At 41.5% G+C, this 15952-nt stretch overlaps 1 protein-coding gene and 1 pseudogene across 5 annotated transcripts; one reads left to right on the top strand and one right to left on the bottom strand.

Moving 5' to 3' along the window:
* Positions 1 to 1293: 1293 nt before the first annotated feature.
* On the top strand, positions 1294 to 6777 carry LOC147449588 (uncharacterized). 5 transcript variants are annotated; one of them, XM_086522017.1, is made up of 5 exons: positions 1294 to 2286; positions 2546 to 4453; positions 5110 to 5798; positions 5895 to 6206; positions 6292 to 6777. In XM_086522017.1, the coding sequence occupies exons 4-5, from the start codon at positions 6138 to 6140 to the stop codon at positions 6586 to 6588; spliced, it is 366 nt and encodes a 121-aa protein (XP_086378143.1). In that variant the 5' UTR covers positions 1294 to 2286; positions 2546 to 4453; positions 5110 to 5798; positions 5895 to 6137; the 3' UTR covers positions 6589 to 6777. The 5 variants fall into 4 exon arrangements, 4 of the variants coding, with proteins under 4 accessions (XP_086378143.1, XP_086378141.1, XP_086378139.1 ...); XM_086522015.1 differs by having other exon boundaries at positions 4214 to 4453; positions 5895 to 6777; XM_086522013.1 differs by having other exon boundaries at positions 5895 to 6777.
* A 7355-nt stretch (positions 6778 to 14132) lies between these two features.
* On the bottom strand, positions 14133 to 15000 carry LOC147449587 (uncharacterized; annotated as a pseudogene).
* Positions 15001 to 15952: the final 952 nt, after the last annotated feature.

Genomic DNA, 15952 nt, shown 5'->3' with positions numbered 1-15952 from the left:
CCTCTCAAATCTCCCCATCAAAAATCTGTGCAGGTCGCCCCTTCCCCCTCTTCTTTCCCTTCTACAACCGCCTTGCAAACCAAGATGCACACAAAGAGAAAGAGAGAGAGAGAGAGAGAGAGAGAGAGAGAGAGATAACTTCTTCGTGCTATTGTGCTGCGAGGCTAGGATCTGTAGCATAGTGGCTTTCTGCTTATACCCCCTCTCTTGGTAGCTGAGGCTTCTTCTTCTACATTGAAGCATGTCCCCTTGCTGCAATGGCAGTGTCTGAGAAGAAAGCTATGAACCTCATGCAGGAGATCGAGGTGCAGAATCTTGTGTTGAATGTTTCAGTTGGCAAGGGTGGCGATCGTTTTTCAAGAGCTTCCAAGGTTCTTGAGTAGCTATGCGGGCAAACTCTAGTGTTTTCAAAGGCTCTCTACAAGGTGAGGTCTTTTGGAATCAAAAGAAATGAGAAATTTGCTTGTTGTGTTACTATTCGAGGAGCTTAGGCCATGAAAAAGAGAGAGAGAGAGAGGGGGGGGGGGGGGGGGGGGGGGGGGGGGGGGGGGGGGGGGGGGGGGGTTAGGCTAGCTGTAGTTCATAAAAACCTGCTAGTTGCTGCATAGAGTCACATTTCACGAGTGCCGACTCTGCCCTCGAGGGGAGCTGAAGGAAAGAGGCTAGAGCAACGAGAGAGAGAGAGAGAGAGAGAGAGAGAGAGAGAGAGAGAGAGAGAGAGAGAGATGGTCTAGATGGGGGATGATGACCCCCAGAGGGAGAAGAAGGCGCACGTAATGATTTGAAGGCGAAAGAGCACGAGCCTATCAGAAGGAATTTCAGTGACACGGGATGTTTTGGCTTTGGCAGTCAAGAGCACATCAATTTGGGTATCAAATATGACCCATCTATTGGTATTTATTGCGTATATTTCTATGTGGTGCTTGAGCGAGCTGGCTATAGAGTGCGAGTATGTGCGACTATGCACTATGTGTGTGTGTGTGAGAGAGAGAGAGCGAGGGAGGGAGGGAGGCAGGGAGGGAGGGAGGCCTGCAATGACATAGGTGAAGAGAGTTCTTGCTCTTCTTTTACTCTTCATTCTTCCGCCACTGCTCCTAATTAATCAAGGTAGCCTCATCTGCAGCATTAGCATCATCAGCATCGGTGGGCCTTCCATAGCTTTTCTAAACGTTCTTCTCATTGCTTTTATCATGGTCATCACCAATCTCTAACAGGGTGCAGGGAAACAGGCTTGCAATGCACTCCTCTCATAAACCCCTCTCTCTCTCTCTCTCTCTCTCTCTCTCTCTCTCTCTCTCCCCCCTTTTCTTTGTCTACCATCTCTGCTTTTTCAGTGAGCAGAGCTTTATGGCAGAGCCCCATTGCCAACTTTTAAGGCCTATCGTCTCCTTCTCAGCACCTTCATCGTCACCGGCATCATCTGGATCTTGCACATTAAGCTTGACCACCCCCTTTCCCTCCTGTTTTAGGAATAGGCCTAACCACAGAGCAACAGAAACTACTTTTGCACCGGAGCTTTTGCTCAATATTCCCTACACCAATGCCGTAGTCACCCAAGGAAACCATGATCTCTGCAAGGAGCTGCAAGTGGAACTGTAAAATGTTCTCTAAAGCAAAGGAATTTATAAAGGACAAGCTAGGCCTGTCAGAGGAGGACTAAGAGGACGATGATGAGGAGGAAGAGCTGTCTCTCGCAGGGCTCACTGCAGACCACAGTAAAGGTTCCGAAGGAGAGAGAAGGAAACCAAGCAAGCATGGGCCGCATATTGCAGAAGTGGAGATGCAAGGGAGTAACCATTGGGAGGGCTTGCTTGACCCTTTGGACGTGGATCTCAGAAGAACTATCCTCTTTTATGGGAACTTCAACCAAGATGTCTAAGATTCATTCAAAATCGACGAGCATTCAAAGTATAGGGGTGCCAAAGCCGTGTTGCTCTCATGGTCGCCAAAGCCGGCATGTTGGCCACAGATGCACAGATGCATGAAAAAGAGAGAGAGAGAGAGAGAGAGAGAATTTGTTCTAGTCTTTTCTTTCGAGTAGTTTCACGTTTACAGAGTGGAGGACTAATGGGCTTTGAAGGGGTTGATGTGAGGCACTACGGCATGCTTTGAAGGGGTTGATGTGAGGCACTACGGCATGCTTTTTGCCCTTTGTTTTTTTGCATGGCCATCTCCTGGAGAAGCGATTGTGGCTGTAGGGATGAGTGCTTGCTTGCCTTAGTTCATCAACGGCGCGCTGCTATGATGGCTCAACGCAAGTAGGAACTTCCATAGCTCCAAATCTCGGTATGCTCCTCATTCTTTTTATCCTTGCATTTTAACTGTTCATCTTGTTGCAATTCTTTTGTTTTCCAAACTTTCACTGCCCTCGACCTCAAGACCCTTAGAGCATTCGACCCACCTAATGCACGTCCACATCCTCCTTGGCTTCGACCAATTGATGCATGCCCACGTCCTCCTTAGGTTTGTTGAAGCATGTTTGGCGGGGTGGGACATGGTGTACTCAAGAGGTTTTGCTAATGTGCATAGTGGATCTTGGCTGCAGGTAGAGATGGTGGGTGGATATGCAGAAGGTAGCATCGTAGAGGTTAACCTCGTCTATACTTGCCATGTTTTAAAGCTTGCAATTTTCATGCTTGATTGGTTTTTGTTCGCAACATACGGTAAAAAAAGGACAAACCCAGCGTCCCACAATGCCTCCTACCCGCTCCACATGTTACTCTCAAGACTCTCATAAACGTCTTGTACTTTGCCATGATGCAACCGGTGGCAACGACCAAGACCAAGCGAACAAAAACAGGGACCGTTTTGCATGTCGACCTCCGTCTACTAATGTTTGCTTTGCAGCTGTCATTCTTCAGTACATGTTTTGTATCTTGCACCATTATCTCGCTTTCAAGCCTTTGTACTCGTGCATGGTAAATGCAGCTTGCATGATCTACCTTAGCTTGCCCATATCTAATATCTGACCTTGCCTGTGATGCCTGTGATGCTTGGATCTGCCTTATTCTGAGCTTGCTTTGGCCCCTAGCAAGAGCTTGGCTTTCGGCCACCAGCTCTCCTTGAGTTGACTATGCTATTGGCCATTGAAGCTGCTAGTGCTCTTCGTGATTTGGTTCTTGGCTATTGAGAGGCTATTTGTTGCTTTTCATGGTTTGTTCTCTTAACATTTATTGCAAATAAAAACATACCACAATCTACACTTCTGTGCATTTGCACTTCAACATGTATTTTTGCAAATACATGTGCTTCTAAAATTGTTATGCTACTAGCATACAAAAAATAGCGGGTCATTACATTCCGTATAAAATCCTTATGAAAGGAGATGGCTCAAGTTGCGAGAGCGTCTGTATCTTGTCCGTATGTAGGGGGTAGGTTAGCACGTAAGATAGTGTACATAGGGGGTTTCTCTAATTTTGATGCACGCATGTGACATCCCCCTATTACTAATAGTGAATCCCACGGGTTCTATCTCTCTCTTTCTTTCTCTCTATGTCTCCCTCTCTCTTTATCTTTCTCTCTTTCCCCCATTCTCTCTCTCTCTCTATCTCTATCTCTCTCTATTTCTATCTATGCCTATCTCTCTCTATCTCTCTATTCCTATCTCTCTCTATTTCTATCTATGCCTATCTCTCTCTATTTCTCTCTCTCTCTCTCTCTCTCTCTCTCTCTCTCTCTCTCTCTCTCTATCTATCTATCTATCTATCTATCTCTATCTCTATCTCTCCCTCTTTCTTGTCTCTCCCTCTTTCTCTATATCTCTCCTCCCTCTCTCTCTCTCTCTCTCTCTCTCTCCTATCTCCCCCTCTTTCTCTCTCTCTCTTTATCTCTCTCTATTTCTATCCCTATCCCTGTCTTTCTCTCTCTCTGTCTCTGTGTCTATTCCTATCCCTCTCTCTTTCTCTTTCTCTCCCTCGATATCTCTCCCTCTACCTCTCTCTCTCTCTCTATCTTTTTCTATCCCTATCCCTCTCTTTCTCTCTCTCTCTATCTCTCCCTCTTTCCTATCTCTCCCTCTTTCACTCTCTCTTTCTCTCTTGCAAAGGGGGGGAGAGAGGCCATTGTGAGGGGAATCCTTATGTGGACTATGCACGACTATCCTAAGCTTGGAGAGATTTCTGGTAACCCCCTTCTTTCCTCTATCTCTCTTTCCCTCTCTCCCTTTAGTTTAGTTTACTTCACTCATCTCTCTAACCATATGATATCTATGCAGCATTGTCCACATTGGGGTATAATGCATGTCCTACTTGCGTGCCATCGTTGGTGACGTAGAGGCCCTATTCCTTGCACAACTTAATCTATCCAAAAAACCATTGTTTCTTACCCCAAGGGCATAACAAGCACAAGGCTCCAACAAATGGGAAGACTCCTGTAAAGCTCACGATGGCAGATTGGGCAACCATTTGGGAAGAGCACCACAACAACAATCCGGCTCGGTGTCCTCCAGCAAAAGGTATGTCAAGGTATTCCATATTTTTAAGGCTTCCATATTGGAAGGACTTAAAAATACAACACCTCTTGGATCCCATGCACATATTCAAGAATGTAGCCCAAACACTATGGGACCACATTATTGGCAAGAAGGACTCTTTGGGTGCGAGGGAGGATTTGAGGCTTTTAAAACGTCTCCCCGCCTCTGCTACTCCGTGGCGTGCCCCAAATGGAAATATTCTGCTTCCTAAAGCACCATGGATGCTAGCCAAAGAAGAATTAGACAAGGTGAAGGGTACCATTGCCTCTACTTTCATACCAACAGGATAGATGAGGTTGCTAAAGGGAGCTTTCACAAAATCAAAGAAGGGTGAAAGCGTTCAATTGTATGGGTTGAAGTCCCATGATTGGCACGAGATGCTTCACGTAATATTCATAATCCCTATTTTATCTATAGTTTGTGTGTATGACTATCACTCACTTTCGCTTCCCTGATTTACATTATAGTTCATTCTGCCGGTGAGTATGTGTATATGTCCGAACAAGAAAGTCAGGCTTGATATTTTCAAACTAGGAGAGCTAGTAAGATATACCACAAGACTCCACTCAACTACACCTTTTTTATGTACACAATAATTTCAACTAGCACTTAGTGTATCCTTGTGTGTTTTCTTGTAGATTTATGAGCTCCAAGGAAATCCAAATGGATGCTATCCCTGTTGCTCAAATACTTGCAACACAAACTGTGTGTGCCATTGAAGATGCATTTCCTTGATCAGTCCTTCTTAGTCAAATTCACCTCTTGGTTCACGTGGTGGAGGAGATCGCTATATGTGGACTAGTGCACGCACGATGGATGTTCTTCTTAGAGAGGTTTTTAAAGAATCAAAGATTTTGTGCGGCTACGGTCTCAATTAGAGGCATGTATGGCCGAAGGGTAGATCGTTCAAGAGGCATTTGTTTACATATCAGAGTATTTGGCACAAGTTGATCCTTCAATGCCTCGCATGTGGTCAGACGAGAAAGATGCAAGGATGACTTCACACTTGCCAAGTGGAAAGGGGAAACTACTTAACATGGATATGAATCTATCTCGAGTGGTCGATAACTTTTGCATTCTCAATGCAAAGATTATGACCAAGTGGGTGGACTTGTGGGCAGTGGCACAGGAAAGGCATTTGCAAGAGAGGGAAGCATGGAAGCAAGCACATGGAGGAAGGAGGGCACCCCGAGTGCCTAGACACCTTGCATGTTTCCCAGATCTCATTAGTGCAGAGTGGATTCATGAGAGAATGATCGAGGCAAAAGTGCGCGGAGAAGACATCACCAGCAATGAATGGGAGTATGCACAAGGCTGCGTACCAAAGGTAGAGTACTTATATACCTAAACCATAGTGTAATGATATTTCTTGAATTATCTTTAATATGTATTTGATAAATTAATATATTTTTCTATTTTGTAGTGCCTTTCCTTTAACTCTATGTGGTCAAAGGGTCGTCACTTTCGTACGCGCCACATTGATGAGCGTAGAACCACCATGGATTGTGCCATCATGGGCAACTTTGACACAGACGGTGATGAATCTAGGTACTGCGGAACTATTGAAAGGATACTAAAGGTTAAGTTTAGAACCTTTCATACATTCATCTTAGAGTAGTGCAAGTGGTTTGCAAATGTGTATAGAAGACATGAGAATGGCCTCTACATGGTGGACTCTAGTGTGCATCACACAGGGAGGTATGACAATTTAGTTTTACCGCACAATTGTGAGGAGGTGAGTGACATGTACCTTTTTTATTCTTATTTGCTTGTAGTTTTAGTTATACCAATGTTACTCACTTTGAGCTTCTATTTTATAGGTCATCTATATCCCAGCAATCCGCCAACCAAAACTTTGGTTCGTAATTCCCATAACACCATGGGGGAGAACCATTTTTTCCACTAATGAAGTGGAGACTATCTTCAACCCTCTTCCACCTCCGACTTTGGATGAGGTGGAAACAGAGGAGAGGGAGGTCGATGAATCAAGTGTGGAGGCAGCAAGTCTTAGCGAGGATGATTGTCATGATGATGAAGATGATGAGATGGAGGATGACGAACTCGAAGATGATGAAGGCAATGCATCCACAAACGACAATTCTATTTCTCTTTATTGATTTAGAGGCCATGGGCTTAGAATTGGAAGATGCTTCATGTAGAGATCTTTTGGAAGATGATTCATAAACATTTTGCAGTTATGAAGTTTTTTGGTCGTGTAATCCATTCATCTCTCTCTCGTCCCTCTTCCTCTCTTTAGATTTGAGAATATTCTCAATTATGTTAGTCAATTGACAATGATTATTTTAGTTGTAACCAAGTGTAATTTTTATATCCCCCGCCTTCTCCCCCCCCCCCCCCCCCCCTCTCTCTCTCTCTCTCTCTCTCTCTCTCATCTTTCTCTTCTTTTTTAAATTTGAAAATTATATACAATATTCTTTAACTTTTATTGAGAGTAGGGAAACACCAAAATTTGAAGGGAGGGGGGGGTTAAGTTAGAATTTGAAACTTTAAGCGCTAAGTTTGGCTGACAGATATAACAATGATAATATGCGTGGTAATAACAGCGGTAATAATAGTGGAAACAGTCGTGGTAATATTTTAAACGCAAAAAAACAACCCCTATCTTCCTCTCTCTTGTTTCTCTACTTGAATTTGCACCTTCTCTCTACAAAATGCGGTAAAACAGCGCGGTAAACACTTGAAGATTTTCATAGTGTGGGGGGAAACTCTACCAAAGTATGGGATTGGGAAATCATCCAATGCTAAGGAGCCGATGATGATAGAGACCAAGCATATCATAGAAGAATTCTTTGTTGAAGAGGATGAAGTGTCAGTAGATGAGCTTGCAGATGAGGACTTGGTTGCTTCTTTTGCAAGTTTGCAAGCTTTGGATATGCTGCATGACAAAGAGGAGGTGGATATAGATGATGATTGGATTTTTGACAACCTGGTGTTCTAATTGACCCGTCCGAGAAGATTTATGTCAACAAGGCTCTTGACAGGATGAGAGCTATGAGAGACTTCTCTAATGTTTCTACATCAAAAAAGAAAAAAATGCAACAAACAGTTTTAGCAGACTCCTCTCTAGGTATTAATGAGGCAGGATACATCCATTGAGGAGATGCCTCTCTCATGCAGTAATTATCTCTCCGGATGATTGTGCTTTTGAGCAAGCTTACGATGTCCTTTTAGCTACAGGTGTTGAGATTGAGGTGAATAACCTACCATGTATGCAAGGGAAAAAAGGGTCTGGACTCAAGAAGTAGGATCATGTAGGCTGTTTGTGTCTTGACTTGGAGAAAGTTGGTGAGAAAACACTTTTGGTTCATCTTCACAAACACATTCCAGTAGACTTCTCGATCTACCACCCCACACCTCACTCCAATACAGAAGCACCTGTTGCAAGTAAAGAAGCACCGGTGTCACTAATGTGTCAAAAAGGTACTTTTTGAGATCCCAATACTTGATCTCTCCAGCATTGCATATGTTCTCAACTGCATAATAAGCCCTCTTTCCAGCTTCCAAGCGACACATTGCACAATCCTTCCATTTATGATTGGATGGAACCTCAAGGCCAAGGTACTTGAAGCTATCTAGCACTTCAAGTTGCATTGTATACAATGCATGGATTTTTGTCATTGAGGGTCTTTACAAGCATAACCTTGGTTTTGGATCCATTTGTGATCAGCCCGCTATGTAGGCAAAAGCGTTCCAAGACACTCATAAGCTTTTGTGCATATTCTAAGGTATGTGCCATGAGCACTACATCATCGGCATAAAGCAAAAGCATGATCACCGCATTTCCGATCTTAACCTCTTCTATGCCTTCTTACTGCATAAAATCAAGAACAATGCATTCCAATTCATCAATGAATAGCCCAAAGAGTGAAACAACCATGCAAACTCCTCCTAGGGGTGGAGGTGATTCCTCTTTTTCTTCAACAAAATCAGGTAGTAGTAGTGGTTCAATACTAAGAAATGGCATAAGAGTCAAATTTTGGATTTCCATTTCAGAGGAGGCAGCTAAGAAAATTGGTCTCCCTCTTTGTTCAAAGGCTAAGGTGATTAAAGACAAATTAATGCATTGTACACAAAGCACATGAAGTCTTAAAGGTTGAGAATCACGTAGTAGATGGACATATGGGGGTGTATGAGGTGTACATCAAGGATGAGCCCTATTGCTCATTCCATGATTTCATCAATAAGGAGGCAAAGAAAAAATTTTATTTGGCGTGCAAGCACGTGTACTTCATTTTCTTGAGAGTTCTTGGATTGAGCCAAAATGAAAACATGTTCATGCATCAATTCATGCTAAGCTAAGTACATGTCTATAATGCTCTTAGTCGTGAACGCACATATCCAAACTTAGAGTGAAGCCCAAGATTGTACAATGTTGTGACACATTTTCCGCCATGTATTGTACCTGACGAAGTTGATATAGATTGGGTAGGAATTGGACCTTTGGCAAAGATGTTTTGTATTATCTTGGGTGATACAACTTTTAATTTCTCTTTTTTCTAATCTTAATGTAAATTGAAAGAATATTTTTGGAATCTCCTCGTTGGATTTAAAACAGGCACTCACCAAAAAATGCTTGCCAAAATACATCCCCCGTACGTGTGTGAGAATTCAACTATGCAAATTTCAACAGTTACTTGAATTTTACAATTGAAACATTGATTATCCAAAATTATCTTGAATTTGCAGGTTGAAGAGAATTTAGTAAGAGAAATTTCTTGAACCAATCGCAAAAAAATGAAATCATGACTATTGTCATCATCAAGGAGAATTGTGATATCTTCATCCTTGAATGTGCCCTTCACTTTAAGAAAAGTGTGTGCAATTATAGAAATGCATGAAGGAAAATTGTCATCATGTTTGGGATCATAGCCTTCATCATAGTTGGCTTCAACTTCCATTGCCATTAGGAATTTGATGAGGTAAAATATTGCAACATTTAGGTAGTTGTTGTGGAAGGGTCTTTGGTTGGTGTTATGTATTATTCCATTGAGGTGGCCATAAGAATGAACATTATTCTTAGTGGTAATTTTCGGAAACTTATTTGCATAGCCACAAAACTAGAAACATTTAAATAATTTCACCTTTTGTACTGCTGACATGTCCGATGGCTTGTAGTTGAATAGAGAGCTCAAGAAATGATGAATATAGACCTACACATCTTCTTTTCTACCTTCAGGACTTGAATCCCATTGATGGAATGCTCTACCTTTGTATTATGTGGGTAAAATTTGAGGTAGAAATAAATTCTCAAATGCATGCAAGTACGTGCTCGCCAATATCGTGCTCTTTGGTGACATTCCACCATAGTGTAGTGCTACTAGTGAGGCTATTTTCTATACATTTAACCATTTGACATTTAGATAAGTATTTTTCATGGAAGTAATCATCTACATGACTAGCCCATGCCAAAATAGTGCTAGCAACTTTAGTGCTATCAAAATCTTTTTAGCTATTTTTTCTTTGTATGAAGCAAGTGCAGTTTCAACATGTGTAGTGTGCAATAATGTATACTCCTATTCTTGTCTTTTCATGTGTTCATATGCAAGAGATTGCTGAAGATTATTAAGATACTCCGTGATCGTTGGTGGTTGTGAAAGATGATCCATGATGGCATGCTTTTTCTCTTTTGTTTCTTTTTACTAATTTAAATAGATATGTATATGGATAAGGCTGGTATGCAAGCAACCAAGAAGAAGAAAAAAGAGAGACTACTTGTCTTTAAGATCACTAATGGTGCCAAATCCACGTATGCAGTACAAGAGGAAGGTGGACATCCATAACCCAGTTGAGCAGATCTACATACAAGAAAGGTTGAACTTTTTGTATTCTAGGACTCCCTTTCCTAGTCTTTCACATGGAAATCAACAATGTTTAAGGTTGGTGGGTGGCCAAATAATTTTCAGCAAAATTGGTTTGAGGTTGTTGGGTGCCCAATAGTTCTTTTTTGTTTTAAGTGGGAGGCCAAAGAAGCTAAGAATGGGAAGTCGAAGGTGGTTGAGATCAAACCACTTGAAATGCAGTTAAAGCATCATGAATTCAAAGTCGGCTTGCCAAAATGAGTCTTCAAAGTCTTGAATAGTAAAAAATTGTACCTTGCTCTTTTTAAACCTTGTGATATCCTTCCAAGAATTTACCGATTGCTATTTTGGACAACTTATTAATGTTTTTCCTTTTATTTTCTCTACTAGAGCCACGAAAGGATCTTCCCAAGCTTGTTTAAAATACATTTATCTCAAACTTTATCCTTTTTTAATCAAGTATCTTCTTTTGCTCATTTTCTTGCATGTCCGTCTTCTTCATACATCTAGAAAAATTAACAGTTTTTTTGAATTGAGTACTCACCATACCTGTTTATCATTGTCCATAAGTGCTAGCACAAATTGATTGAGAGTTTTCCCTGATGATATTATGCTTCATTGCCAATTGAGCTTGAAATTTTCAAATCCAACATTCCTAACTTGATATTCATCTTCAAGAACTGAAATCATGTTGCCAATTTCCACAAACCATAAGCTATGATACCACTATTGGGAGATCATGAGAACCGGTGCTAGAGATATTCAAGCTTTCCTCACATGCACCCATCAAACCTCCCACCATTAATTTCTCCCTTAATCAATTATAAACACAAACAGACAATGTAACACACACACACACACATGTACCCAAGAATAGCTATGTAAGAGAGAGATGTTGAAACAATTACTACATACAACATGCTATAAGAGAAGAGAGAAAGAATCTCAGGGGGCTCACCTCTTAGACATGTAGGTTACCATGTGTGTTCAAATGAATGGGTTTTTTAATTGTCAAAATTTTAAAATTTTAACTGGATTATATTAACAGAAGGGATTTTCTAATTGATTTTAGAGAAAAATTAAACTTGTAAGTATTTGGAAAGAAAAGGAGTTAGTTTATTGCCTTAATCATGTAAGTGAAAGGGTTTTTTTAATACCATTTGAACGCATGTTCTATGAATAGTTTCTTAGAGGTGCACCCCCCGGGAAAAAATCTTGCAAGAGAATGGCCTAAAGTGGTAGTCCCCAAACTCTAGGGCACCTCTTGTGGAGTTCGGTATTTAATTTCTATTGAGAGAGAGAGAGAGAGAGAGAGAGAGAAACAGAGAGCACAGAAATAGAACCCCAAAGTGTGTAGAATACACACATGAGATGATGTATATATAGAGGGGACCTGGGTGCCATATATAGAGAAGCCATATATTGAGTAGCTTCGCATATAAGATCAACACCCCCGCTCAAATAAGGGACCCTGTGGATAAAAAAAACCTTGAGGGATCAAGGGAAAAACCCACAGCTCTATATACACCCACCGTTATATTATAAAAATCATTGAATGTACAAATGTTCATGAGGAGCTACATCACTCCTTTTACAATGAATATTTTATGAGGAGTTACATCACTCCTTTTATAACGAATGTTTTATGAGGAGTTACATTACTCCTATCGTATCAATACAATAATGAATACAAAGGTTCAATAAAGAGGTGCAAAGGTTATCGATTAGCTCGTAATCAGAAGTGTCTCTGTGAATTTGTTGTGTAGGTTGTCATCAATATGGAAGCACCAAACATGTCTTCATAAATCTTTTATTGTCACCAAGTTTGTCTTCATGAAATCGATTCTTTGATCAATCCTACATAGATCATAGACTCAAAAAACATGTTCATGAAAATTATTAGCATCGTTAGTGAAATAATTATGTTCACAATGCCATAAGAGATGGTACGCGACGCCACTCTTTTGACGACATATTTACGCACGACAACATATGTGGACATAAAGTATGAACATAAAAAGTACAAGATGCATGATACATGATGCAAATGACATGTGTATATACTACATAAAATTACATTTATCAAGGTAGTGATATCAATGAGTATCATCAAAGTATTAACAAAATATCATCATTGTATCAATAAAAATAAACAAATCATCATGGTATCAACGAAAAGCATCATAGAAAAATCATTATATCAACGAAACAAAATCATGGTATCACCGAGAATAACCATGGTATCAACGAAACAACATCATGATATCACCGAGAATAACCATGGTATCAACGAAAAAACATCATGGTATCATCGAGAATAACCATGGTATCAACGAAACAACATCATGATATCACCAAGAATAATCATTGTAGTAACGAAACAACATCATGGCATCATCGAGAATAACCATGGTATCAATGAAACAACATCATGGTATCACCGAGAATAACCATGGTATCAACGAAAATCATCATGGTATCAACGAAAATCACCATGGAATCAACGAAAAATCATCATGGAATCACCAAGAATAACCATGGTATCAATGAAATATCATCATGGTATCAACAAAAATCACCATGAACAAAGTACTAACAAAACATCATCATGGTACCATCAAAATCACTATGGTATCAACGAGAAATTATCAATAAAATGACGTAAACTATATCTCTAGAAGAATAATTATACAAGAATCAATGAACGAGTATATCATATAACAAAAGATCATGTACCAATATTAGCTCGATAGAATTCGGACGATCATCAACGGCTCGACTGAATCGGAACGATATGTAATTGGGTTCTGTAGCAAAGTTACGTCAGTAACAAATATATGATTAATGAAGAAAAAATATAATTGAGAAGTTTTCAGTTATGAGGAAAATCAAAAGCTTCTACTCTTGGCCACAGCGGGCAGCCACCAATTTGGCCACACCTCTCTTCATTATCACCAAAAGATAGAGGTCTCTCTCTCTCCTGCTCGGCTCCGCCAATCCACCATCTCTCTCTTATATCTGTCCTTGTGTCACCCAGCCCAAAGGGCGCATAAAACAAAAGATAGAGGTCTCTCTCTCTCTCTCTCCTGCTCGGCTTCGCCAATCCACCATCTCTCTCTTATATCTGCCCCTGTGTCACCCAGCCCAAAGGGCACATAAAACAAACTACCCCCCTCTTTCTTCCACTGGTGGGCTGCCATGCATGGACAAGAGTCAAACTCTCTCTCTCTTGCATTATTAATACACTCAAACTTTCACATATCTTTTTTTCTCTCTCTTTCTCTTCCCTCCCGTCCGTACTCTCTTGTACATACTCTCTCTCTTCCCCTCTTGCTTGTCAACCAAGGCGGGGCGCCGCCATGCTAACTTAGTACCACATACGCCCACTCCCTCCCCTCACACTCTCGCCACCTTATCAACCCCCCCTTGTTTGCCTAGGGCGGACTGACCCTCTTCTCACTAATCCCTCCCCTCACAGTCTTTCCCTCTCTCCCTACTCTCTCTCACCTTCTTTCATCCTAACTCCCTCTCTCGCCCTCGGTGGGAACGGCCCCACTCACACACCCTCTCTCTCCCCAACTACCTGACCTTCTCAACTCTTCCCTGGCCGCTACCCACTTACCCCACCCCGTTGACCACAAACGCCCCCCTCCCCCCCCCCCCCCCTCCCTCACTCTCTGTCAGCCATGCGCAACCCAAGCTCCCTCTCTCTCTCTCTATCTTTCTCTCTCCTCTCTATCGCTTCGGTTCAGCCCGCAGGCGTGCAATACAGTGTCTCTCTCTCTCACTCCTTATCCAAACATACACACAAACTACCCCCCCCCCCCCCCCCCCCCCCCCTCTCAATACCCCTCATCCCCTCCTCGTCTCTGCCAGCTCACCCCAACAAGATTGCCAACCATTGGCAAATCAACTCTAGTAGCAAGAGACCTCCCAAAACCTGCAACATTGAGTATCAAAGGAAGAAATGAAGGATACACCATCACGTGCTTCAGGCATGAGGCCATAAAAAAGTTTCATATCATCAACTGCACCATCAAACAAACCCTCAATCTGTACCACTTCTTCACATACATTCTCCTCATCACAAAAACTCATAACCTCGTCAACTGAAGCATTCTCACTCTTCCTTGCCACCGGTTGCACATACATCTCACGGGAGACAAGGCCTTGTCCTCTCTCTCTCTTGAAGATCCAAAGCATCCTCATACACAATATTATACATATTTCTAACAGTTAAACCATTTGCCTCCTCATGCATAATTTCCATGTCATTCCCACCTGATGATAGGTCACAAGTGCTCTCTATCTCACTATTACTCACTTCAAGTTCAGATTTGACTTCTAGGGCTCTCAAACATTGATGAATTGTCTCCTTGTCTTTAAGCTCAACAAGGAAAAAAGATCTTAACTCCTCATCAAAACTCTCCCCAGCATCACTACATGAAGATATTTCTTCGTCGCAGATGTTTCTTTGTCGCTCTCATAACCCTCATCATCAACTATAACCATTCCACTATGCATACCAAAACCAAACCCATCATGGGGCAAGCATACATGAGATGTCAAGGTCTCCAAGCTCTCCCAGTACAATGCATGAAGTTCTCTCCAAGACTCGATGAGTTGAGAACCATTTTCAATGGTACAAAACAAATTTAGAGGATCATAAAAAGCTAGAAAAAGATCCCTTCTATGCTTTGTCAACTCCATTGTTCTTCTTCGGACAACATGAAATAAAGGTAGCATGCATCATAAAGAAGCCCTTGCCATGCATAATCGGCTTGCGACTCGTCATCGTAAAGCTCCAATTGAGCAAACTCGTACTCCACAAGGCAAAACCATGACACAATACCTCATGTCCACTACCTGTGAAGAACTTGCTTGTTTCCATATCCATATTGGATCATCACCTGTAGCATAAGACCATTGTGAAGTGAAGCTCTGGAGTTCTATCCTCAGTGGCACCAAAACGATGATAGGAAAAAGCCGGAGTCAAACACCTCTATAGCTTAGCCTCTCTGCTAGTTTGGGATCACAAACCTATCCACCACTGAAACACCTGCAACTGCAACTCCAAAGACTGTATCCAGCTCAGATGCTTATTGTTACTCCTCTTTCATATGAAACCACATCTATTTTAACACCAAAGGAATACAAAAACTAAAAATGACCATATGAACACAAAAATATTAAACCCAAATCGAGAGCAAGTCTGACGCCACAAGTAGCAGCTGCAAAGAACAATATTAAACCTCTATCAAGAGCAGAGCCATCTGATGTGAGGTCCCCAACCCCAAAGAGAATTGGGGCGACTTTGATAGATGGCCTTCCTTTATTCTCCTTTTCCATTGACGACACCCTACTCTGTTTCCACAAAGTAGAGATACGAGAAACAGAAGAGAGGAAGTCCTCTATCCATCGTTTACGTGGTTATAAGGGTCATACACCACAAGCCAGGTCCATAATCTAGGATTTTAATGAAACTGTTTCCTAACATAAAGATGAAATCCCATTGACATATTTAAAATCCATACACAATGCCTTTTTCCCCACGTTTAAGAGGCACGGCTTCCATGCATAAACCATAAACATGATATGAGACTTAGTCTAAACTAAATAGCAATTTTATGTCACGTAGATTTGGGTCATCTCGACTCTTGGC

The sequence above is a fragment of the Adiantum capillus-veneris genome, chromosome 10, assembly GCF_014529385.1.
Source record: "Adiantum capillus-veneris isolate H3 chromosome 10, ASM1452938v2, whole genome shotgun sequence".
In the NCBI taxonomy this organism is placed as follows: domain Eukaryota; kingdom Viridiplantae; phylum Streptophyta; class Polypodiopsida; order Polypodiales; family Pteridaceae; genus Adiantum; species Adiantum capillus-veneris.
Note: the sequence above shows the minus strand (reverse complement) of the source record. Positions and strands in the feature narration are given on the sequence as shown.